The 25,976-nt window shown below is 37.9% G+C and overlaps 1 protein-coding gene across 6 annotated transcripts in view; it reads left to right on the forward strand.

Annotated features, from left to right (window-relative positions):
* sbno1.L (strawberry notch homolog 1 L homeolog) overlaps positions 1–25,976 on the forward strand; it is a 44,223-nt gene that overhangs the window by 15,688 nt on the left and 2,559 nt on the right. For all 6 annotated transcript variants that reach the window (XM_041567464.1, XM_041567468.1, XM_041567459.1 and 3 more), the window contains 24 exons: positions 291–424; positions 618–708; positions 2,976–3,137; positions 5,791–5,926; positions 6,016–6,121; positions 7,803–7,956; positions 9,044–9,226; positions 9,749–9,846; positions 10,282–10,433; positions 14,920–15,120; positions 16,412–16,594; positions 16,683–16,861; positions 17,171–17,302; positions 17,377–17,512; positions 18,247–18,359; positions 18,865–18,936; positions 21,017–21,116; positions 22,173–22,247; positions 22,610–22,756; positions 23,220–23,314; positions 24,306–24,398; positions 24,576–24,713; positions 24,824–24,900; positions 25,776–25,969. In XM_041567464.1, the coding sequence (XP_041423398.1) occupies positions 291–424; positions 618–708; positions 2,976–3,137; positions 5,791–5,926; positions 6,016–6,121; positions 7,803–7,956; positions 9,044–9,226; positions 9,749–9,846; positions 10,282–10,433; positions 14,920–15,120; positions 16,412–16,594; positions 16,683–16,861; positions 17,171–17,302; positions 17,377–17,512; positions 18,247–18,359; positions 18,865–18,936; positions 21,017–21,116; positions 22,173–22,247; positions 22,610–22,756; positions 23,220–23,314; positions 24,306–24,398; positions 24,576–24,713; positions 24,824–24,900; positions 25,776–25,969 (3,151 nt within the window). The remainder of the gene's footprint in view (positions 1–290; positions 425–617; positions 709–2,975; positions 3,138–5,790; positions 5,927–6,015; positions 6,122–7,802; positions 7,957–9,043; positions 9,227–9,748; positions 9,847–10,281; positions 10,434–14,919; positions 15,121–16,411; positions 16,595–16,682; positions 16,862–17,170; positions 17,303–17,376; positions 17,513–18,246; positions 18,360–18,864; positions 18,937–21,016; positions 21,117–22,172; positions 22,248–22,609; positions 22,757–23,219; positions 23,315–24,305; positions 24,399–24,575; positions 24,714–24,823; positions 24,901–25,775; positions 25,970–25,976) is intronic.

Below are 25,976 nucleotides of genomic sequence, written 5' to 3' on the forward strand. Positions count from 1 at the left end.
GTGTTATCCACATTCACTTTAAGATATGGCATCTTTGAAATTGAGTATTCTGCCCCTCATTAAGTTAGTCTGTTATTCTCTTATGGCACATGGGGTGCTTTTCATGTGGGCAGTAAGTAAGTGTCCTGTGTGTCGTTGCCTGTAGTTTTTAATACTTAAGATTGTATAATGTACTGCATACAATACATATTGTATAGTAAATATCAATGCGTGAAATATAAAACAATGTTTCCATTTATTCTGTACACTTAGTATTTGCATCCTAAATATTTTTTTCAATTTTTTTATAGCAACATGAAACTTTCTTGCCTAATGGGGAGAGAGCTGGCTTTTTGATTGGTGATGGTGCAGGAGTTGGCAAAGGAAGAACTATAGCTGGAATCATATTTGAAAATTATTTACTCAGTAGGAAAAGGTCCTTATGGTGAGAAATTGTTCATTGTTTTAAATCGGCAATTTATTTTAGTTTTTTTTTTTTTTTTTTTTAAAGGATTCATTCATTATTGTAACTGATTTTGACACATAAGATAAGGGAGAAGGAAAGGGTGGAGATGGATGAAATAATCCCTTGTGTACCAAAGTTTAATCGAACCACTTTATTTTTTTTTCTGGTACAGGTTTAGTGTCTCAAATGATTTAAAGTATGATGCTGAACGAGATCTAAGAGACATTGGTGCAAAAAATATTTCGGTTCATTCTCTTAACAAGGTAATGATTGTCCATCATAATTGAAAATAAACTTTCAGCAAAGAAAATGGTGTAACGTTTTACATACTATTTCTCCCCTGGAAGTTATATGCACCAATGGGGGTATTGTTTCCCTTGCATGGTAACTGACTCACTGTCCAGGGAGTCATCTAGATTGGGGGTGTTCGCTACTGACTATTGGATATTTTGCTTCTCACTGTATGGTATTAGCAGAACCCCTCCCCACTGCATGACTGAGATTGTCCTTTGAAAGTACTCACATACTTACTATTATTCCTGCATGAGAGAGAATACCTTGGTACCCTGATATTGTAGCCAAGAGCAGAAGCATAGCCCTGCCCTGTCTAGGACAGTGATCTAGAACTGTTCACGGCTACTTGCGCGACAGCATATATAAAGCCTACTTCTGTTCCTGTCATTGTAAAATATGTAGGTGGGGGAGAGTGGAGAACCCTTGTCAGAGGTTGCTTTGTTCATATAGGTTTTCACAAAAGCCTCCCCTACAATTATGTTATTGTTCAAACAGGTCCTGCCCTTTGCTTTTAGTTATTTCCAAAGCAGACTCCTATTATCTCCCCTGTTAGAACCATATTATTCCCAGACTTCCTTTTTGAGGCTGTATACAAAACAAATTAGTTAGATGTACCTTACAAGGTCTAATAATGTCTCAGAAACATAATAGCAGTGTTCAGGGTATAGTTCAGCAATGTCCAAAACAAACAATAAAAGTTGCAGTTTAAGTGAGGAATTCTTGATCTCAACCTTACTATGCTTAGGTGGTGCAATTTTGGGTAATCTACTTTTTGTAAGTCTCCTTTTGAGGTTGTTGGCAATGTGTTTTTCTCATGTCTCATACCTCCCAACTGTCCCTTTTTTTGTGGGACAGTCACAATTTTGACAGCTCAGCCCACAGTCCAGGATTGTTACTGAAATGTCTGCCAGTAAAAGATACAGAGTTTCTAAAACTTAATTAAATAAGAGACTTTTGGCAGAGAGCCAAGAATTCTGAGCAACTGCACTTAAGATACATTTGTAACTATTTAAGACCAGCATAAACAATTTTAACTACAGTAGAACCCCCATTTTACATCCCCTGATTTTGTTTTCCCTCATTTTACATTGTTGTTTTGTGGTCCCACCTATATATTATGCATAATACATTTCCCTGATTTTACATTTTCCTGGATTTTACATATTTTTTTTCTGGTCCCCTGAAAAACTTAAAATGGGGGCTTTTACTGTATTTAAAGATAAGCAGGTCTCTTGGGGCAACTGGGACTTCCAGCTTAAAGGCCAATTCACCTTCATTAGCAAAACTGTAATAACACGTAAAACATGACCCTAAAACCCCCAGAGATGTTGCCATGAAATGGGCATGAACAAAAAATTTTCACCTTGCTTATCTTGGCAGAACTCTTTGTCCCACTTTCCGTTTTTCAAATGTTGTGAGGTATGAAGTCTGACTTTTCACAATTTATACTTGGTACCCATTACTATCAAGAGAGCAGCTCAGTTCTCTATATTTTATCATGTTACTCAATTTCTGGTAGTAGTAGTATTTTTTCTGGCCTTTTCTAGGTTTTGTTTTTCTGAGGAGGTGACATCCTTCCATATCCGTAAGGACATCTTGGTGCCATCTATGTTGGTATTTCTGTCTCTGGATATGGATTTATACCAAGTAGGGACAACTAGCCCAATGAGCTTTCTTTTTCTGTTCAGTTTCTTATCGCTGTCCCTCTCTGTAGGGGTAGGCCGTGGTTCTGTACCTCATTGGTGCTTGTGTCCTCCAAAAAAAGTATTTTATAATGAGTATAAATAAAAAAATAATACTCCTTATTTAATATTCAGATGGTTTTTCAGTGTACTATATACTTGGGATGCACCAAATTCCACTATTTGGGAATCTGCTGAATCCTTCATGAAAATTCAGCCAAATACCGAACTCAATCCGAATCCTAATTTGCATATGTAATTTAGGGATGGGAAAGAAAAAAATGTGGAAAAATAATTTTTACTTCCTTGTTTTGTGACGTTATGTGATTTCGCTTCCCGCCCTGATTTGCATATACAAATTTGGATTTGGTTCTTCCAGGCACGAGGATTTGGCCGAATCCTCGATTCAGTGCATCTCTACTAAATACTAATATCTGGGGTGCCTGTGCTGTCGGCTGCTAAGCAAATGTGCTTTTCTACACACATTTGTTGTTGAAAATATTAACAATAATAATAATATAACAACATAAAGTTTTCTTTCTTGCCTTCTGCAGTTCAAGTATGGTAAAATATCCTCTAAGCATAATGGCAGTGTGAAGAAAGGAGTTATATTTGCTACCTATTCCTCCCTCATTGGTGAAAGCCAGTCTGGTGGTAAATACAAAACTCGCTTAAAGCAGCTTCTTCATTGGTGTGGAGAAGATTTTGATGGTGTTGTATCCTTTTTACTCATTTGTTCATGGCCCTCTTTACCTGTTGTCAGATATTGGTTCTTTTTGTTTGTAAATCTGTTATGTATCAATAAGATGAAACTCCAGCACACGAATGCTTAAGGGTTCATAACCCGTGTTTATTGTCAATGCCAAACAGGAAACAACGTTTCGGGGGCGTACCCCTTCGTCAGGGTACGCCCCCGAAACGTTGTTTCCTGTTTGGCATTGACAATAAACACGGGTTATGAACCCTTAAGCATTCGTGTGCTGGAGTTTCATCTTATTGATCATTGGTTGGAGGTGCCGTCCTCCTTTAACCCCAAGCACCGGTGAGGATACTGAGAGACCAGGTGTGCTACTGCTCCTATTTGCTTAAATCTGTTATGTACCCATTTATTGTACACTGCTTCTACTACTACATCAAGTTGGATATTAGAGTTAAATAGAATTACTATTGTATTGGCTTGTTTCTCCTCTGAACCCACTCTCCCAATTCTTTGTCATTTGGTACCTTAAAGGGGTGGTTCACCTTTAAAGGAGAGCCTCCCCCTGATTTTACCTCCCTCCTCCCCCCAGGCTAAATAACCCCCCGGGAAATGCTCCATACTTACCCCTCGGTGCAGATTCTTCCAGCGAAGTTCCACGCGTCCATCTTCCGGCTCCTCGGTAAGCTGACTGGGAGATCGGTATTTCTGTGCATGCGCAGTTGGAGCAGTTTGCTGGTTCGCAACAACTGCGCATGCGCAGAAGTACACGGAAATTGCAGATCTCGGTCAGCTTTCCAGGGAACCGGAAGATGGACGCGTGGAACTTTGCTGCAAGAATTTGCGCCAAGGAGTAAGTATGGACTATGGGGTACTTCCCTGGAGGGGTAGTTAGCCTGGGTGGAGGAGGGAGGGAGGGAGGGAGGTCTACCTGGGTTTGGTAGAGTACGGGGTTTTTTCCCTACAGGTTGATTTCTCCTTTAAGTTACATTTTAGTATGTTATAGAATGGACAATTCTTAGCAACTTTTCAATTGGTCTTCATTATTTTTTATAGTTTTTTTTAATTATTTGCCTTTTTCTGACTCTTTCACTGACCCCAGCCACTGTAAGGCTTCAAATTTATTGTCATTGCTACTTATATTACTTATCGTTCTATTCAGGTCTCTCCTATTCATATCCCAGTCTCTTATTCTAATCTGTGCATAGTTGCTAGGGTAATTTGGACCCTAGCAACCAGATTGTTGAAATGGCAAACTGGAGAGCTGCTGAATAAACTAACTCAAAAACCACAAATAATAAAAAATGAAAACCAATTGCAAATTCTCAGAATATTACTCTCTACATCATAAAAGTTAATTTAAAGTCGAGCAACCCCTTTAAAGGGGTAGTCATGGAAACAGTTTGTTTTCAAAATGTATTTGTTTATTGTGCTGAAATCCACTCTTGTACAAAGGAAACTAAAAACCATAACTTTTTTTTATATATTGTTATAATTAAAATTTCACACCATATTCTTAGCCACTCAACTGCCTTAAATAGAAACTGACACTAGAAATTAAATTTTTTTACATCTATCATAGTATTGCCTTTGAACTTATAACTTTGTAAAGTATTTGCAGGATACTTTTACATTACCTGTCTGATGCCCCCATGTCCCTGTATGAGAGGGCTGCCATATTTGTGCAGCAGGAGTCCGTTCGCATTAGAAACTTTAACTAACAGGCTGAGATGGAACAGTCAGGTTGGCAAAACAGTCAGGTTTAGAAACTTCAACTAACAATTACTTACAAAAATAAACCTCTCCATTCCATAGTTTTTAAGTGTCAGTATCACTTTAAGGTGCAGCCTGCCTTTATTGCTGACCTGTAAGGCTATTTGCATATGTAGCATTTTTTTGCTGCTGTATTTCACCTGTCGGGGAAACGCCAGATCCCCATGACCGTATTCTGTTCATATCAATGACGGGGTTCAGGCTCAGTAGATGTTTCTCTGCTGGTTGGAATGCACCAGTGGAGAAAAACTGTGTGTGCAGTTAGCCTATGGGTAAAACCTCTCACTCTTCGCTTCTTATGTAATGTAAACTAAGCCCTATCTGTTTATCTTGTTTTGCAAATGTATACATTCTAATTGGCTCTCTTACCAATTGGTGAGTTAACCGATGTCAATCTTCTATTGATACATGTTTCTAAACATATGGGTGGTTAGACTTTCCAAAAACAATCTTTATATCTCCCCTGGACAGGTAGTAGTAAGTTTCCTAGAGACTTGCCTATATGACATTCTCCGAGGCATACACTATAAATCATTTTCTTAAAAAAAAAAAAAAAAACCTTTTCTGCTACATCTGTGAACACCCTAGGCTAAGCTAAGTTTAAAACAAATAACTACTGACCACTTATTTAACTCCCTAAACCATATTTGGAAAGACCAGAGCACATATTTATAAAGTCATTAGAACACCTCAACATCACACCAACAACACTATCATAGAAATATGGCCAGATATCCGTGACTTATTATTTGGAAGCTTGCACAAAATTAATGGACTGTTAATGCATTCATTTCAGAATTCAGTCTCTTGCAGAGAACTCTTACCACTAGATGATAACATCTTTGAATTGAATATGATTCTTGTTTAGCAAAAATGGTCCTTAATTTATTAAACCTCAGATCGTGTTTGATGAGTGTCATAAGGCTAAGAATTTGTGCCCTGTTGGTTCTTCAAAACCTACAAAGACTGGTTTAGCAGTGTTAGAACTTCAAAATAAGCTGCCAAAAGCCAGGGTCATATATGCGAGTGCCACAGGTAGGTGCAAACTTTGTGGGGGGTTTTTTTGGATTCAGAAAATCGGGTTCCCATGTAAGCTATGTATTCTGAATGCATTTTGTTTTTAGGTGCCTCTGAACCAAGAAATATGGCTTATATGAGTCGTCTTGGGATTTGGGGTGAGGGCACCCCTTTCAGAGAATTCAATGATTTTATCCAAGCTGTTGAAAGAAGGTAAGAATGTGTTTGTGGGTATAATACCTTTGCTCAGCTGGGTTATTTAAAATAGTTTTGTTGAGGCGAAATTCCGCAGGGGCTGTATTATTTCATCATGATTACGTTTTAACATTTGATGGCAGTGGCTAAAAGCAAATCATAAGAAATTGTTTTCTTTCCTGGGCTTTTGAAATCATACAATTTGCAGCACATTGCTGGGCCCCTCTTTAATGGAGTTGTTCACCTTTTTTTCAGTTCAGTTGCTCAGCTACAGGTAGCAGAGCTGAGCAGTAATCTGCCCAAAAAATGAAAAAGCAGCCATTTTCGGGGCAATCCCCACTCAGCTCATACATAAGGGAGCAGATCTGCTTCTCTCAGCCTAAAAAAAAAAAAAAATTGCAGGCTGAGAGCAGCAAAGACAGTGTTCAGTGTGGCCTTAGCCTTATTGTTCCCGTCTCTGTTGTCTGTATAGCACCCCAGTAATCCAGGTGCAGATTCTGAACTGTTCTAATTTGTTACATTAGTTGATACAGAAGCATCTGTGGAAAATTAGCAACTATTGTATCAACTATGACAGCTGCCTTTAATGACGTATTCAACACAACAGGGCCATAGAAAAGACATGTATCAAAAAATACTAGGGATGCACCGAATCCAGGATTCGGTTCGGGATTCGGCCTTTTTCAGCAGGATTCGGATTCGGCCGAATCCTTCTGGCCGAACCGAATCCGAATCCTAATTTGCATATGCAAATTAGGGATAGGGAGGGAAATCACGTGACTTTTCGTCACAAAACAAGGAAGTAAATATTTCCCCCCTTCCCACCCCTAATTTGCATATGCAAATTAGGGTTCGGATTCGGTTCGGTATTCGGCCGGATCTTTCACAAAGGATTCGGGGGTTCGGCCGAATCCAAAATAGTGGATTCGGTGCATCCCTAAAAAATACCAAGTAAACATGGTAAACAGAGGTTTCTTGGACGTGACGTTATTTGGATGATTTACAGGTATAATATGTAGTGCATTGCAAATACCAAAATATCTATAGATTGGTACAAAGGAAGGTGACATAATTGTTACAACCCTAGATAGCAATAAGGTCCAGATGTACTCAAACTTAGTTTGGGTGCCCCTGGCCTTTGAAGTGAGCTTAATGAGCGGTATTGCTAGTTGTTGCCAGGAAGGGATATTTGTAGGGTTATGCCAGTGCATCGCATTGTCTTTTCTGGCATAGAATAGCAGGGACCAGTTGCAGGTTATTGGTATGGATGATATCATCCAGAAACCGATAAGGGAAATTTTGCGGGATACTTTGTGCCTCTGTTGCTTTCCTCCTAGTCTTCCTAGGTCATATATGGTATTGGCTGGAGACGTTTGTCCTTCATAGAGTCTGGTATATCCCAGAATTAATTTGAGGTTAGAGGTGAGTGTAGCATGTCTTCCAAGGCAGCATATTAGAGTTACTGGTTATAGAGACTTGTGGTATATATCTTCTATAGGGTAAAATATTTCCCTCTGTTCTTTCTCTGCAACTCTGGGTCTAACCCATGTAAGTCTTACAGATTTCTTCTGGGGATTGAGTCTTAATGTTTGCCATATTTGCCATTGTTCTATCACTTTGTTTTTTAGTTTGACCCTTGTAGTTGCTAGAACACTGCAAAAACTAAGTCAATACAAATGTGTAATTTTGTTTTCAATAGAGGTGTGGGTGCAATGGAGATAGTTGCTATGGATATGAAACTAAGGGGAATGTATATTGCAAGACAGCTGAGCTTCACTGGAGTCACCTTTAAGATTGAAGAAGTTCCTCTCAGCCACGATTATGTAAAAATGTACAATAAATCTGTCAAACTGGTAAGCATGTTTTTTTTTTTCCTGTAAATACTAGCAGACAAAATCCCTATAAAAATTATTTGTCTTTCATTAGAGTAACTTCAGCTAAAGCGTGTTTCGGTTTAATGTGACAATATTACATTATTAAAGCGATTCGGACACGTTCCTATAAAAATCATAGGAACATGTCAGTATGAAGAAAATGCTGCACACAAAATATTTCCTGCGAAGGCCCCCCCTTAAATCCGCCCCCAGCCCTGCGCACCTTTCTCAGACAAATCCCTCCCTGCACTGACTGATATTCCGGGTTGCTTCACTGACGCAGGGCTGGGGGCGGAGCGATCCTTCCATACGCTGAAGTCCTGTTGTGATACGTAATCAGCCAATGGAAGGATCCCGCCGCCCCCCAGCCCAGCGTCAGTGAAGCAACCCGGAAGATGTAGGAAACAGTTGAAGAGATCTTTTAGGTGGGTCGGAGTGTCGGCTTTGCGGGGCAGGGGGCTTTGAGGGGAAATATTTTGTGTGCAGTATTTTTTTCATACTGACACATTCCTATGATTTTTATAGGAACGTGTCAGTATCACTTTAAGATGTTTACATTTTCAGAGCATATGCTTCCCGTATCAAGCCATGAGAATCTATGTGTTTGGAAGGACCTAATTAATCTGGACACCATAAATGCACTTTCCCAGCATTAAGATATACAAATATTGTCCTGTTCCAATTTAAGTAAACTCTTGCTGCCAAAGTCAAGTTACTATTGAAGCTAAATAATTTTTCTGTCATTTGTGTGCTTTTCTTGAACTGACATGGACCTCCCCACTTAGAATTACTTTGCTTTCTTATATTTTTCATGATAAAATTAAACCCAACCAACCAGAACTTTCCTGAGGAAGGTCACCTTAAGTGACTGAAACATTACATTGGAGCAATAAACCACCTAGTGTGATTGTCAAATATCCATTATATTTGCAATAAGAACCTTAATTTTTCAAATTACACACTTAACCAATTCATTTTGCTTTTAAGGTGTTTAGCTATATGCAAACTGCACTTTTATATTTGATGAAATCCATTTGCTTATCATTGTTGTACTCTAATCAACCAGTGGGTGTTAGCCAGAGAGAGGTTCCAGCAGGCAGCTGATCTCATAGATGCAGAGCAGCGAATGAAGAAATCCATGTGGGGGCAGTTTTGGTCTGCCCATCAGAGATTTTTTAAATATCTCTGTATAGCATCCAAAGTCCGAAGAGTTGTTCAGCTTGCAAGGGAAGAAATAAAAAATGGCAAGGTACGTTTTTGCTAAAGATTATAAAGCTTTTTACACATAAAGTAATAGCTGATGTATATTATGCATAAAGTGAGATGGTTTTTTTTTTTTTCTTTTTTTGGTTCCCTCTTAAAACCCATAGCATTTGATTGGAATCAGAGTTGTAGGTACAATTAACATTATTAATGTTCAAGAAAGGAGAGACTTTGCCTTATAAAGCAAGTGCTAAGACACTCTTGGGCTATAACTTGCTCAGGGCTATAAGTTGTAATAGGACAAACATGCACACATGGGTTTGCTGATTAGTTCGTACTGTATGGCTTTTACCTTTGTAAATATATAAGCATGTTTCCATTTACAAACTGGAAGATTTTAGCTCACCCTCTTTTTACATTTATTATATCTGTTCTGCAGGATCCCCAAGCACTTCTATAATAAGCCATACCCCTTTTTTGGATTCACCGATTGGAAATAGTTTGCATAATATAGTCCACTGGTATGAATTCCTAAAATAACTTTCACGTTGTACATGTTTCTATCTAGTGCGTTGTCATTGGCTTGCAATCTACTGGAGAGGCTAGAACACTGGAAGCTTTGGAGGAAGGAGGTGGAGAACTGAATGATTTTGTCTCTACAGCAAGGTGAGTTTGCAGAATTTTAAAGGGAACTTGAAATCAAAGCTTGTGTAGGTCAAATTGCAGTATCCATATAATTAGTGGATGTGGTTGTGGGTATACTATCATTTGTTTCTGAGGGACAAACACATACAAAATCTGGGTGCCAAGAACCAAGAGTGTAATAGATACAAGAAAGGAATTTCACTTTACAATATCTGTTTAATGGTACTTTCTTCCATAAATTACTATTAAAGATGCCCCCTTTCTTTCTAATAGTAAGCTATTTCCTTGTACTGTATGGTTAGTATTCCATCATAATTCCATGTTGATCTCAATAAATCCTGCATCAAGTATATTGGATGATAGCTGTATATTGTGCTCAGAGTTCTGTTTATAAAATACTTGTGAAAATGATTTTGTTTTTTTTAATGTCTCTTTGCCTTTTGTTTTTGATTACAGAGGAGTTCTGCAATCCCTGATTGAGAAACATTTTCCTGCTCCTGATCGAAAGAAACTTTTTAGTTTACTAGGAATAGACCTATCTGCACAAAGCAATAATAATTCTCCTAGGGACAGCCCAAGCAAAGACGGCAAAGTAAAAAAGAGAAAAGGTGAGACTGTTCGTTATGCGTTGCCTTGCCTTTTAAGTTTAAATGTATGTAACACTGGTGTGTAGTATTTTGCTTGACTTTTGCATCTCAAAATAAAATGTAAATATGCAATGTAATATGACAATTTTGCATAACCGTTATTATACTGTGTGAAGGCAGGTTCAATTAAATAATTTTAATGTAAACTGTTGTTTATCAAACCGTTTAAAGAGACTGCATACAACTTTATCCAACATGAAAAAACTGTAAAAGACAAAAGTTCCTAGGGTTGCTGGTAATTTACTCCTTGCCTGCTCCAAAATCCTGCTCTCCTCCGGGCTCCAACACAAACTGTAGCACAACAACTGAGGGGCCAGCACTCGCACAACAGCTCAGGAGTACATAGACAGAGAACAATAAGAAAGAAATAATATAGTGTAGTAGTTCTTATAAGGAGTACAACCTTTGTGGTGATCCTGACGCTAAAAATGCTGCTTATCACAGCACCAACATTCGCACACCATCCAAATGTAGTCTGCTTTTTAAAAGTACTAGGAGTAAGTGCTGTTTTTTTTTTTATCTGTAAACCACCTTTTGTGGTGTAGATGGCTACTCACAAATGTTAAAGGGGCACTAAAGTCTAAAATAGAAATGATGTGTTTTGTTTACTAAGTATAAACATTAACTTACTGCTCAATAAGACTAATAAAAAAAATAATTTATACTTTCAAAGTTGGCCACAGGGAGCACCATCTTGTAACTCAATGTGCTCAATGTGGTCTGGGCAGCTTAGGGATCATCATAAATGATCAAATAAGTCAAATAATATCTGCTATAGAAGTAAATACAGCTAAAGACCGTTTAATAATCAGAATATGCAGACTGTACTGGGTCCTGTGTTTCTCATGTGGATTTTATAGTTTTTGTATTGTTTAATACATACTTTCTCCAACTCTGCTGAACCAGTGGCTGCAGCAAAATATTCCTTCAATGAGAATCCCAGTTTATCTGGGGATGTAAAGGCAAAAATAAAATCCAATATAAATCTCTACACAGGGAAACAAACATAGCTGCTTAAGTTCTGCACAGCTGAAAAGTAAGGTGGGGAGGGGTTCCTCCTGCCGTTTGAAAGTATAATCATTTCCCTGCAGAGCAGTTAGGGACTGTCTGAAGTTTCCTATCTGCTGCAGTCAGAGCAAGTAAAACGAAGGGGGAATTTCACTGCATACGGTGTGGTTTCTTCTATAAACGGAAGACGTTTTTTAATTAAAGTATATTGGAGATAGATTTATTTTTCATGAAAATTACATTAATAACAAAATTAGACAAAACATACTAAAATAAGTTATCGAAATAGAATATGTAGTTCCTAGGTCACATGTACAAGTAAGCAAATTACCTGACTGTTTTACACCTGTTATACCTCAATTTTGTCGCTGTTGACCAGGCTTTGTATGGGGTAGGAGGTGCTAAGCCCCTTCCTGACAGGGGGGTGGTGAGTTTTTTTTCCCTCGAGGTTTGTTGTTCCAGATAAAGGGGATTGAGATTTGGTTAATCTGTTTAAAGAGATAGTTAGGGATAGGGAGCATTATGCAGTACATATACAAATTTGGGGATATAGACCAAATCCTTCCCCAGATTGTGAGTGGTAGATGGGCCCATTGAGTAAGTTTAGGTTCAAAGGATGTGATGATTGGGTCTAGATTAAGATTGATGAATTTGTCAAGGTCGTTGTGTATTATTATCCCCAGATATCTGAATTGTTGGGATCATTGTAGGGGGATCCCTGGGGGTAAGATTTATGACTGATTAGTGTCAATGGGAAACAGTACTGATTTCTACCAGTTAATCTTGAGTCCTGAAAAATTGCCAAATTGGTTGACTAGTTGTAGTAAGGCAAGTAGTGAGTCAACTGGGCCCTTATGGTAGATGCGTATAATGAGACCTTTTCCTGGATTGTGTTATATGCAAGGCCTTTAATCTGAGGAGAGTGTCTAATGCATATGGCAAGTGGCTCAATGGTTAAAGCAAATAATATGGGGTAGAGGGTGCACCCTTGCCTTATCTCTCTCAGGTGGAATGGAAGGGAGGTTAATCCGTTCTTATGTGGGCTGTGGGATGTTGGTACAGCAACTTGATCCAAGTTAGTATGTTTGGGCCAAGGCCAAATCTTCGCAGGCCTTCCAATAGGTACTCCCACTATATAGAGTAGAACGATTTGGGCAGAGTCGAGCGAGTCCGCTTCTCTGGTTCCCTTTTCATCGTGGTCTAATATCGTGTTCAAATATGTTGGCATTGTTATTCATAGTTGCCACAATTTCATCTTACAACCAGAGCGGGGGGGCGGTTCCAGCGAAGTGTTAATTGGATAGGTGAGTGATCTCAGTGGGGGTAGGTATTGGACCTGAGTTACTTGTGGGAAGAACTCTAAGGAGGCTAGAGCGAGGTCTATTCTTGTGTTTTGTGGGTATCTGAGTAGCATGAATATACCTTGTCATCATGGTGTTTCCATCTATATAGATCTGTCAGCTGCAGAGTTTTGGCTCAGTGTGCTAGCTTAGTAGGGGTATCTAGGTCTGAATTAAGTCTGTCTAATGTGGGTTGCATGCAACAGTTAAAATCCCCTAGTAAGCAAAAGGGACTGGCAGGGAATTCAGCCATTTTGTTACTAATCTGGTCTAGAATGGACACTACAAATGGTGGGGCTATGTAGAGGTTTACAATTAATAGTGATTTGTTCGATATATGGCAGTATAATATTTGAAACCTACCGTAATGGTAGGAGTGCAGTCTCCTACCAAAGGTAAGGTTTTTCCATATTAGGATTGATACTCCTGGAGTCTGAGTATGTGAATGGTAATGCCATCCCACCCACTGCTTTTTTAAGGACAATGTTTTTTTGACCAACCAAGTAGGTCTCCTGGAGAAGGAGTATTGAGGGTGGGTGCCTCTTTATGTAATTGAACATTAGACTTTAAATTTAGAGTTAAGGTCCCTTACATTCCATGTAATATTGAAAGTTCAGTAATTGTTTTGTGTTGTATGTATGGGCTTGCCATTTGCAGTGTCCAACTCCGACCATAGACACGTTTAGTTATTAGACAAAAAACATACAAACCCAGCATAACTCCTGTCCCTCTCTACCCATCCCCCTCTACCCATCCCCCATACCTGGGTGCGTCTAGTTCCGTAAACCATATTATGCTTATAGAATCTCTTAGGGAGCGTGTCTATAGTAAATAAGTGAACCATAACAGTACATGTGCAACCATCAATAAAACATTTGTAAAGTCATCTTCTGTGCAAATAGGCATGTGCCGTGATTCTTCATGCTCCTGTAATCAGGCTCGGTGCATATTTCAAATTGAGATTAAAGGCAGGTGTGGCGGGTCAAGTTTTAGAGCCTCATTTTTTTGTAAGTATTGTAAGTTGCCATATGGAAAGAGAGTACACTGTCCATTAAGCCTTACGAGGTCAAGAAAGCAGGGAACTTCTCTGACCATGGAGGGTAGATTCACTGTGCCTTGTGTTATGTCATAGGTTTATCCTAGTGTGGATGAAGATGACGGCTCTATAAGTAAAGTGTACACCAAAATAGGAGGGGGCTCTTATTGTAGGGCGTGTGACGTCTTTCCACCACCATACAGTTTTAACAATAGGAAATGGGTTACCATACTAAAGCTTAGAGCAGTTAAACATATACTGGGCATTGGAGCAGCTCTGTCATTTAGTTACGGGTAGGTGATCTCCTTGGGTTTTTCCCGAGTCAACCATTCTTCATCTTCAGCCGGGGAGTTGAAAAACTGGACTCTGTCACGTTAAATCCTACTATATGGTATTTGGGAGTCCTGAAGCTTTTTCTTTACTGACGTGAAGGTAGCTCTTTGCTTCTGTATATAAGGAGAGAAGTCTGGATAGAGAGACCGTGGATCCGTTGAAAGAAAGTGGCCCCTTGAGTCTGGCTACTTTGAGAGCTGCTTCTCTGTATTTTAGCAAGTGGAGGTGCACCCGGGGGTAGTGGTCTGTTGGGACTCTCTACACCCTTTTGACCACAAACCTAGTAAAGAAGGTGTATCTGTCGAGTGTGTCTTTAAGTTAAAAGTTTGTGTATTCTGACCTTCTGACTTTTCGCCAGGCCCACAACGCATACGTTGTTCCTGCACAGGCAATTTAAAACCAATTAAAAATACACTCGAATATTTAGAGTGGAAAAAATGCTGGCGTTCTCACTCTACAACGTTGTGACATACCAGAGTTTTGCATCACGGATAAGGAATTATGTAAGGGGATTATCATTGCACTGGTCATCTAATAAACCGACTTTCAAGAATCAAACCCTGACTAGCTGTACTTTTGTATATACCTGTACTGTATTAAAGTTGTTCTGTTCTATTGTTTATGGTGAAAATTAACTTTTAAAGCATTTAGTAGCTTAATTTTTTAATTTTCTCTGGTAGTCCTATTTAGTTCTAGAAAAAGAGATTTTATTTTTTCCGTGTTTTTATAGGTGAAGAATTATTAAAGGAAGCCAAGAAACCTCGTAAATCAGGTGGCCTTGCAGGCAGTAGCTCAGATGAAATGGACAGTGAATCAGACACATCTGAGAAGGATGCAGAAAGTGAAAGTGAAAGCTTTAAATCTGTCAGCTCTGGAGATGATGATGATTTTAATCCATTTAGAGATGAATCAAGTGAGGATGAAGAAGATGGTAAGTTTTTCTTGTGGGGATGCAACTCACCTTCATAGCTACATACTTTTTAAACCTTTAAAGGTTTAGAATCCATCTGTAAATTACCTTACTAATGGGTACATCTTAATCTTCTTTAAAAATTTTCAGTTGCTTCACCTAGAAATAAACTTAAAAAATGTTTCCTAGCTCTGCTTTAATTTCTAAAAAAGGTGTTTTGGCATGCATACCTCTGCATGCAGCTCCTGCTTGGAAGTCAGCAGTCTTGACAGCTTTGAAGACAGTAGTCGGTATCTGCAGGGTAAACTTATGTTTGCTCTCTGTCAATCCTCAGGAACTACAGGATAGGCTAGAGCAGTGGTCCCCAACCAGTAGCTCGTGAGCAACATGTTGCTCTCCAACCCCTTGTATGTTGCTCTCCGTGGCCTCAAAGCAGGAGTTTATTTTTGTATTCCAGGCTTGGAGGCAAGTTTTAGTTGTATAAAAACCAGGTGCACTGCCAAACAGAGCCTCAATGTAGGCTGACAATCCACATAGGGGCTACTAAATTGCCAATCACAGCCCTTATTTGGCACCCCAAGAACATTTTTCATGCTAGTGTTGCTCCCCAACTCCTTTTACTTCTGAATGTTGCTCACGGCTTTAAAAGGTTGGGGATCCCTGGGCTAGAGGAATAAACCTATATTTTCACTTCAGACACTGCTTAGAAGTTTGATGACCAATACACCAATGACTTACAGGTCAGAGCAGGAAGAGGAAATTAGGAAGTAGGGAGCTAGAAACCTTTTGTAAGTAATGCTGGCTAAGATTTAAGGTGATGTTGAGATGGATTATGATCTAAGAATTTCTGTTGTTACTGGTCCTTTAATTTATTGACTATGTGTCTTGCAGAATAAAAATAAATATCTTGCCTTTTGGTCCTTTGACAGCCTACTACTGATAATCTTATATCTAGTTGTTTAATGGACTCTGTAGGCCATTGGCATACAAACTGTTTTGGTCACGACGATCATCTTCTGGGAAAAGTTGTGTATCTGTGTTATTAATGCTCCCTCAATTGCACTACAGTATACCATGTATTCTCAGTAGAAGTGCATGTCCTCTGTTCTGTGTTGAAAATGGCCCACACACTCTTAGAACATCCTTGTTAATGAAGGTTGAATTCTAGAGCAGACTTGTTGAGGTGGAGACTATGGTTCAGCTCTCAAGCTCAACAAAATTGTTAAGAATTTCAGGCACCATTAAGTCAGCCATATAAATATATGTTGTTTTTTGTTTGTAAAGTTATTTTTTTTCCCCTAATTTTAATAAGATCCATGGCTAATTAGAAAGGACCATAAGAAAAACAAACACAAAAAGAAGAAAAAGAAAAGCATTGATCCAGATTCTATTCAAAGTGCCTTATTAGCCTCTGGCCTTGGATCTAAACGTCCAAGCTTCTCTTCTGTTGTTAAAGCTGCAGCTACCAGTACTACTACCACTACAAGCGTTCCAGGTGAGACCAACAAAATGCCAAAACTTCAGTTTTGTGCTCTTCAAGTGGTCCAGTTATTAAAGATACAATTATATTCTTGTATTCTCAGCTCCTATAAATAATACTAATGTAAGTAATAGCTGTGTGACCAGTCAGGATGCTGTGGAGAGGGCACAGAAAATGAAGAAGGAGCTGCTGGAAAAGCTAGAAAACGTGTCTGAAGCTCTCCCTCCAAACACACTAGATGAGCTCATTGATGAACTGGGAGGTCCAGATAATGTAGCAGAGGTAAGTAACCATATCTGTATGGTCTCCTTTCAGAATGGTTTGTCGTTATATGTCTGGTACATTTCCAAAGTTTATCTTATTGGTTTCAAGACAATGTTGTGATTGGGGTTGGCTTGATTTTGGTGTTATACTGAATTGCTATTTCACTATTCTATATTTTCATGCTCGGTTGCTTAAATAGATTGTAATTTGTTGAATATTATGCAGGGCCACATCCTGATAGTGTGCAATTTTTACTTTTTATTAAATTAAGTGCCAGTGTCCGTCCGATACATGTCATTTTGATTTCTGCTTGCTCTTTACATAAAGATGACTGGACGGAAGGGCAGAGTTGTAAGCAATGATGATGGAAGCATCTCTTATGAGTCACGGTCAGAACTTGATGTGCCAGTAGAAATATTAAATATTACTGAAAAGCAAAGATTTATGGATGGTGAAAAGGTATGTGTGTTATTACATTCTTTGAATTTAGTGTACAGTTTTCTTTGTGGTATTAACAGTACAGTATGTTGTAGAACATAGCAATCATCTCTGAAGCAGCAAGTTCAGGAATTTCATTGCAAGCTGACCGTCGAGCAAAAAATCAAAGGCGAAGGGTTCATATGACCTTGGAATTACCTTGGAGTGCAGACAGAGCCATTCAGCAGTTTGGTGAGCTAATATTTATATTTAATATAATGTGTGAAGTGCTTAAGGCAGTGTATAATGTGGTGTTTCGTGTTCTCTTTACTTTGTATAAATGTATGTAAACCTTTTTGTAAATTATTTGTATGGTTTGCTGCATTTTTCTTTGGAAAGCCTGCCATGTTAAACAAGATCCACATCTTTGTCAACCTCGACTTTTGTCCAGTTTGGCCACCCAGACAGCCCAGTAAACAGAAATATTGTGGCACGGGCACTGTATAGTCCACCCCTTTTATTTTGAATGTAATTAAACACAAGTTTAAGTTGTGTAATTTATATGATTTACTGTTACGTTTTACTGTCGAGTGTTAACTTAATTTTTGTTTTTGCTGTTCAGGCAAAGCATTGACAGATGTCCTACGTTTCTCAAGTTCATAGTCTTAGTCAACATGGATATATTAAATGCACTGAGAAGTATAATCATGCTTCTGTTGCCCTGCAGCAGTGTATAGCACCATAGCAGTTATGTACATAGCAAGCTTAGAATTTTGACCGTGTCAATTGAGGAAACTGCTTGTATTTTTTTCTAACCATTATTTATTGTGACGGTCACTTGTGTTCTATATAAATAAGTTCTGTAAAGCATTTTCGGCTATGTTTTGTGAGATTGTAGCTCGCCTGATTAAAGGTTAGTTGCAAATGTTCATCTGTTACATGTAACTTTAACAATCCATTTAGATTGTCTTCTCTGTTCTTTGTAGGAAGAACTCACAGATCCAATCAGGTTACAGCCCCTGAATATGTCTTCCTAATTTCTGAACTAGCTGGAGAACAAAGATTTGCTTCCATTGTTGCAAAAAGATTAGAAAGCTTGGTAAGTATATTTTGCATAATAAATGGCCAGGTTTGCGTTTATTCTTTAATCCGAAACAGTATTGTCATCAAATGACAAATATTTACTTTTTCTTTTAAAAGAAAATGTGTTCTCAATCTAACCATCCTTCTTTCCCTCGTTCTCAGTACCCTTTATTTTTATTGACACTACTGCTGGAAGTGACACACGGCTGTTGCCAGTTTTTTTTTTTTTTTTATAACTTTATTCAATGCCATAGTCCTACCTCTCTGGCTTTTGCAGTGGGAATAAATTAATCTGTCATTAGAGGTTTTCATCTAGTAGTCAAACAATATAACAAGCAAACTTAAACTTGTCGCATTTAAAATGAATTTAAATGTAAGAAACTGATAAAAAAACATTATATTTTGATACGCATGAAATTGCTATAAATTTAGCAGCTGTAAAGCCTTTACAGTTTTTAGGTCTTAAGCCCTGGGCACATGCTATCCATAAGTTTTACAAATGACTCCATTGTTTCTTCTAGGGGGCATTAACACATGGAGACAGGAGGGCAACAGAATCAAGAGATTTGAGTAGATTTAACTTTGATAACAAGGTAATGTTTTAAATACTTAATTTTTGATTATGGAGGGGTTCTTGACGTGAGTCAAAAGTACATTGGCCTGTTGATCTGTTAAGCAATGTTCTCTTACTATTACTATTTTAGAATTATAAAGAAATATGCAGACTTTTTTCCCCTGAATACTATTATAAAATTGCAATTTGCATAAAATTGTGTATCTAAGCTATATTATTTCCCTGAGCTGCATACACATTTTGTTTTTTTTTTTTGTTCTTCTGTAGAAACATTTTTCTAATAGATCTTGACATGTGGGGAGATGTACAGTTTGGTACTAACACTACTGGTGACATCATAGAAGTGTACAGTACTATTTTTGAAATCCACTGTCACAGAGACCTAAATCTGAGAGAGTTAATTTTCTGTGCATGCCATTATAATAAGCATAAAACTAATCTCCTGCTTCATATTTATCCCCTGCTCCCTTGACCATTTTAATTGTGTCCTTTTTAAGGGCATTTAAAGGCAAAAAAATAAAATCCCATTTTTTTCTTTCTTTAATGAAAAAGAAATCGATATCCAATAAACTTTAATTCAAAAATGTCTACAGTTTTAAGAATAAACCTGACTGTATGCAGTGAAATTCTCCCTTCGTTTTACTTGCTCTGATTGCTGCAGATAGAAACTTCAGATTGTCCGTAACTGCTCTGTAGGGAACTGGTCATAATTTCAAACATCAGGGGGAACCCCTCCCCACCTTACTTCCCAGCTGTCCAGAACTTAAGCAGCTTTGTTTGTTTCCCTGTAGAGCAGTCGGCAATTGTGTAGAGGTTCTTATTGGATTTTATTTTTGCCTTTACATCCTCTTTAATGTTTCCAACTCCAGTGGCAGGGACAAAGATCATTGAGCCAGATTTAAACAGATAAACTGGGATTCTCATTGCAGGATTATTTTGCTGCAGCCACTGGTTCTGCAGAGTTGGAGAAAGTATCTATTAAGCAATACAAAAACTATAAAATCCACATTCGATTTCATGACTACACAGGACCCAGTATAGTCTGCCTATTCTGATTATTAATCAGTCTTGCTGTATCCGCTTCTGGCAGATATTATTTTACTTGTGCTGTTTTAATAATTTATGACAATCCCTAAGCAGCCCAGACCACACTGAGCATGTGCACTGCGTATCTTGACAGCGCTATATAAATAAATGATGATGATGATGTGCACAGTCTGTCTTGCAAAGATGTTACAAAGTTACAAGATAGTGACCCCCTGTGGCCAACTTTGAAAGCATAAATCATTTGTTTGATTAGGCTTGTGGTGTAGTATGTATATGTTTAGTATACAAAATACAGCATTTCTAGCCTTATTCTATTTTAGACTTTACTTCCACTTTGAGAGGCTTTTAAAAGTCTGTAGCAAAGGACCCCTGCAATGGATTAAGTGGAACTCACAACTTGGGTGGTACTTGAACCATCATCATCATTTATTTATATATCGCCGGCAAGATACGCAGATTTATACAGTAGACTGTTCCATAGCAGAGTTCCTTCTTTGTTTTCTACTGATGTCCCCTGGATAGCAGACCTATGTTGTATTCTGGTGACCACACTTCATTTATTGCTTCTCTGTGCCTTTGGTTCATGATTTATAACTGCCTCTTTATGCTGTCCTACCAGTGGCCATGGTCTTGCACTCGTCTTCCTATTGCTGAGCTTTTCCTAGTGCTTCTTTTAATCTTTTTATTATCCTGTGCATGGTCCAGGTGTGCTCTGCATAACAGTTAAGGCTTGATAGCCACTTCAGCTACTGGCCACTCCCCTTTCTGCTTTTTTTGGTCCTCTCCTTAACCGAGAAGCTATAGTTGCTGCTATGCAACTTTTTGCAATACTCACCACTGCTCTGGAGTTTTGATTTGTTTTTTTTGTTTTTAATACTGCAAACCTTCAACCCAGATGTAAAATTGTTAAATTGGTACTAATTTTATAAAAATAAAAGTAGTTTAAATTTCACATGTGCATTCTTTCTTTCTGCTTCTGTACATAAGTCACAATATAATGCACGTATGGTTATACAATTGTACATGTTGAACTTTTTTTTTCCCCCCCACAGTATGGTAGAAATGCATTGGAGATTGTTATGAAATCCATTGTAAGCTTGGATTCCCCACTGGTGTCTCCCCCACCTGATTATCCAGGTGACTTCTTTAAAGGTAAATTGTGGCAAATATGTATATACATATGATTAGAAATTGTGTCTCTTGCTCTGAGATTCATGCTTTATTAGCAGTGTAGTATGTCTGTCAGTTTAAAGGAAACCTTTTAGAACGGATACTTAACCAAAAGATTTGAATCCTAATACGTGACCTGTTAAATAATCTTGCCATATTGGAATATACATATCTATAAATATTGCTCTTTTACCTTGAGTTCCCTTCTTGTGATGTCTCTGTGCTCCATCAAATATCACCTGACAGGAAGTAATGCAGCTCTAACTTTACTGGGAAGAGGTGTGGGGCATATAAGACGCAATTCTGTTTATTCATTGGTGTGTGTGTAACCTAGCATGTATGTGCACTCTTGGTTTGTATGTGAGCACAATGAATCATATGTAACATTGGTACTTAAAGTGGCAATTTTCTATTTAGAAATGGCAGATTGTAGAGAAATATATTTTTATGAATTACTGAACACACACATGGGCTTTTTTATATCATATTTTTATAGAGTCCTATTGGCAGCCTTCTTTCTTTAGCCTCTAATAAAGGAGTAAATTAGTAATGTCCCATTTAGTTCACTTTGCAGTAAAAAATCTTCTTATGATTGAAGGGGAAAAAATGGATGTATAGGGACCCTTTAAAAAAAGTGTGTATGTACAGTATACAGTCATATGAAAAAGTTTGGGAACCCCTCTCAGCCTGCATAATAATTTACTCCACTTTAAACAAAAAAGATAACAGTGGTATGTCTTTCATTTCCCAGGAACATCTGAGTACTGGGTTGTTTAATGATCAAAGATTTTTAGTGAAGCAGTATTCAGTTGTATGGAATTAAATCAAATGTGAAAAACTGGCTGTGCAAAGATTTGGGTACCCTTGTAATTTTGCTAATTTCAATGCATGTAACTACTCAATACTGATTACTGGCCTTTATTGTTATGTCCCCTACATAAATCTGCAGAGCCCCAGATACCACTATCAGTCAAGAATTGACTCTCCACCAAAAATATGACACACAAGCCATTTAAGTTTTATCTCCTACCATTTTAGATGTGCGGCAAGGATTGATCGGTGTTGGCCTTATTAATGTTGAAGACAGATCAGGAATTCTGACTCTCGATAAAGGTAAGCTATTTTCTTTCCCTTCTAATCAGCAACTTAATTTAGAATAAGAATCTAGTAGTGAAATTGTGGCTAGATGTTGCTGCCACTGTTACTGTTCCAGTATACAGTGAACAAGGATAGGGAATTAGTGTCAAGCAAGGGCATTTCAGCAAATTAGTATGTCCAGAGGTTTTTCTTTAAATGTATAATAAAAAATTATTCCATTACTGCAACTTATATTAACAAATCATATATATATAACTTGTTCTGTAATTATAGCTTTTTGTTCTCCTCATTTCATTGCTGTAAAATAAGCTGAACTTGTTATAACGTGGAAGCTATATGAATGGCAATATAACTGGAATATTTTTGCCTTTTTACAGATTACAACAATATAGGAAAGTTCCTTAACCGTATCTTGGGCATGGAAGTACATCAACAAAACGCTCTCTTCCAGTATTTCTCTGATACACTCAATGCTGTTATACAGAATGCCAAAAAGAATGGAAGATATGACATGGGTATTTTAGGTAAAATAAAAAAAAAGCTGTATTCACAATTTCTTGTCATTTTTTAATACAGATGAGATTTTTGGGGAGTGTAAGGAACCTGGTGATGTGCTTGTTAATGAGATTATGATTACTTTTTATAATTACAACATTGCAATGCTAACATTACATTCCCTTCAATCGCAACATTCCACCATTAAAAAGTGAAATGATTTATGAATTGTATCATTTTCAGGTTTGGCATTTGTCCACTGTAAACCCATTGTATTCTACAGAGCTTCTTCCTGAATGACTGCTCCCATGGGTACAGCAGCTTATTGATTGCTAGTAGTGTTTCTGAAATAAACCTTTTTTTAACCATTGCAGGGCAACAGCACATGTTTTGGAAGTGCATATAAAACTGTTTTAATTGTTTGCTATTTCTTTTCATTTATGGTGTGCAGCATATATGACTGGACTCAATATGTTCTTTTATTTCCTCTAGACCTTGGATCTGGAGATGAAAAAGTGAGGAAGTCTAACACTAAAAAGTTTTTGACCCCTGGCTATTCTACTTCTGGCCATGTGGAGTTGTATACAGTATGTATATATTAACTATACTTCATTTATAGGGTAGTCTTCCTTATGTTTTCTTTTAGCTCTTTTTCAACCTCTATTACTTTTTCTGCTTTAAGGAAATCTGGTTTCAGCCTACTTTACTGTAAATATATGTTTGTCTCATCTCCTTGCAAAATACTACATCTTAGTGATCACCTGAGCACTTTTGCAATTCACAGTAAATATCTATTTTTAGTAATTTGAGTTGGACTGGGGGGCGAACGGGGCCCCCCGACCACCTTCCACCACCCTCACGGCAATAAACCTCCCTGAGCACTGTCCCCCTTTCTCTTAACCCCCCCCCCCCCAGCATGTACCTTCTTCAACATGTTATTTCTTTATGCGGTGGGGGAGAGGTCAGGAAGGAGGCAAGGCTCTGCCAGAAGCAGAGAGTGGGTCTGAGCCGGTGGGGCCCATCTGGCTTTTTTACCGCTCCCAGTCCAACCCTGCTGAGACTTTACCAGTTTTAGAATCTTGCCCAGAGGCTTTCTCTGAAGATGAAAGTGTCTACAACCCAAACTGACCACTTTCTAAGCATTTCCTTTATTCAGTTAATCCTAGGGCTACTGAGCCAAAGTACAGTTGAGCCAAAGTATATTCGCTAACAATGCAAATATCTCATTCAAATAGATAATGAATGTAAAATACAAAAGTGCTCAGAGAAGAACCCTGAGTGAGTTATAACAATTCATTTTTTATGTCTATATCCCCCTTAATCAAAGGGTAGCTGACTGAGCTGTTGAATAAAAAGCCTGGTATAATCAGTCTAGAACTGTTCATATGTCAGAAACATCAAACTGCAAAATGCTCAAAGGATCCGCAAGAGCACATTCATTTTCTGGGTTAGATAAATGTTTGATTAATGTTTTAATTATTTACTGTTTTGTGTTTAATACCAACTTGCACTGTAGTAAGATGCACCTAAGCAAAATCTAGACACGACAGCTAACTTTTCTTTTTTATATAATTTTAGATAAGTGTTGAAAGAGGAATGTCTTGGGAAGACGCAACTAAAATCTGGGCTGAACAGACTGGACCAGATGATGGATTTTATTTATCTCTTCAGGTTGGAAAGAACTAAGAATTCAGCTGTCAATTATCTGTGTAAAGCAAACCTATGCTTGCATATATTTTCTTGTACAAGAGTACTCTAATTTAAGCTGGATATTATGCTTTATTCTTGTGACCAACAAATGTTTAACGTTATGGCAATGGTTATTATAAATCCATCTTCCTCCTGCAGATAAGGAACAACAAGAAAACTGGCATATTGGTGAAGGAAATTAATCCAAAAAAGAAACTCTTCCTGGTGTACAGACCAAATACAGGGAAACAGCTGAAATTAGAGACTTTATCAGATTTAAAAAAGAAGTACAAAAAGGTAATATTGCCTGATGTCTAAATGTCGGTGGCCTACTACTTACTGTAGCCTCAACTCTCTATACGTAAATTTCATTATAAAAAAGCATGTTGCCAATCTGTTTTCTTAAGGTAAGCTCTGAAGATGCCCAGTCTCATTGGAAAGAGCAGTACGTATCATCTGCAGATATCTGTACTCATGCTTATTGGTAAGTAAATAAGATTAGTCCCTTTTTTTTACTTCACTGTGTTTATGAATTAATAAAGCTCTATCAATTGAGCTAAACTCATCAGAATATTTTTAGGATAATGCTTTTCACTGCATTTGATTATATTTTTGTATTGCAGTTTACCATAGTTTTGTTTTCTGTAAACTGAGCTAGCGCCAGCACTCTAATTGCAGTTGCATCACTTACTAGCCCAAGGAATGGAAGATCTGTGCCTTCAAAAGATACACCTGATACACGCTCTGTGCTGCTGTCAGTTACATTGTGTATATAGAATATAAATGTCACAAAACAAAGCTTATAAGTAATTAATTCAGATTCTCGTTACATGACGTCTGAGAAACCAGCACAATTCACATCAATTATCAAATAATCAACAACCCCTAAGCTTAGCTTCTCCACAGCTGCCCAGAGTACACTGCGCATATTTGTGTCACTGACACACCTAACGAAATCCAAGATGGTGTGCTGCTATGACAAGTTAAAAGCATGGTATCCTTACTGTTACAGAGATGTTAAATCTTTAGGCTGGTTCATTAAGCTCAGTATATAAAATAAAAGGCATTTGTACCGATATTCGTCTTTTAAATTTAGGTCTCAATTTAGCTAGTCATGCACTGTTTAGTGACTGATAGTTGAAAATGTAGGAGAATGATGCAGCTAAACTATAGTTTTTCAGGAATAAAGGAGAAGAATATAACATTATTATTCCATGTAAAAAATCCCATCAGTAAGGAACTTCTTATTTTCTATCTTTTTGTAAGTCTATAATAGAGGATTTTTACTTGCACTTAATTGTGGCATTAATTCTTTATTTTTCTATTGTGTAAAGTTAATGTGTTTGTGTTTTTCTCCAGGCGGGGTAACTGCAAAAAAGCAAGCTTGGGCCTGGTCTGTGAAATAGGACTGCGCTGCCGGACGTACTATGTATTGTGTGGCTCTGTTCTAAGTGTGTGGACTAAAGTGGAAGGAGTTCTAGCTTCTGTCAGTGGTACAAATGTAAAAATGCAAATTGTCCGCTTAAGAACTGAAGATGGGCAGAGAATTGTTGGTGAGAT

The sequence above is a fragment of the Xenopus laevis genome, chromosome 1L (assembly GCF_017654675.1).
Source record: "Xenopus laevis strain J_2021 chromosome 1L, Xenopus_laevis_v10.1, whole genome shotgun sequence".
In the NCBI taxonomy this organism is placed as follows: Eukaryota; Metazoa; Chordata; class Amphibia; order Anura; family Pipidae; genus Xenopus; species Xenopus laevis.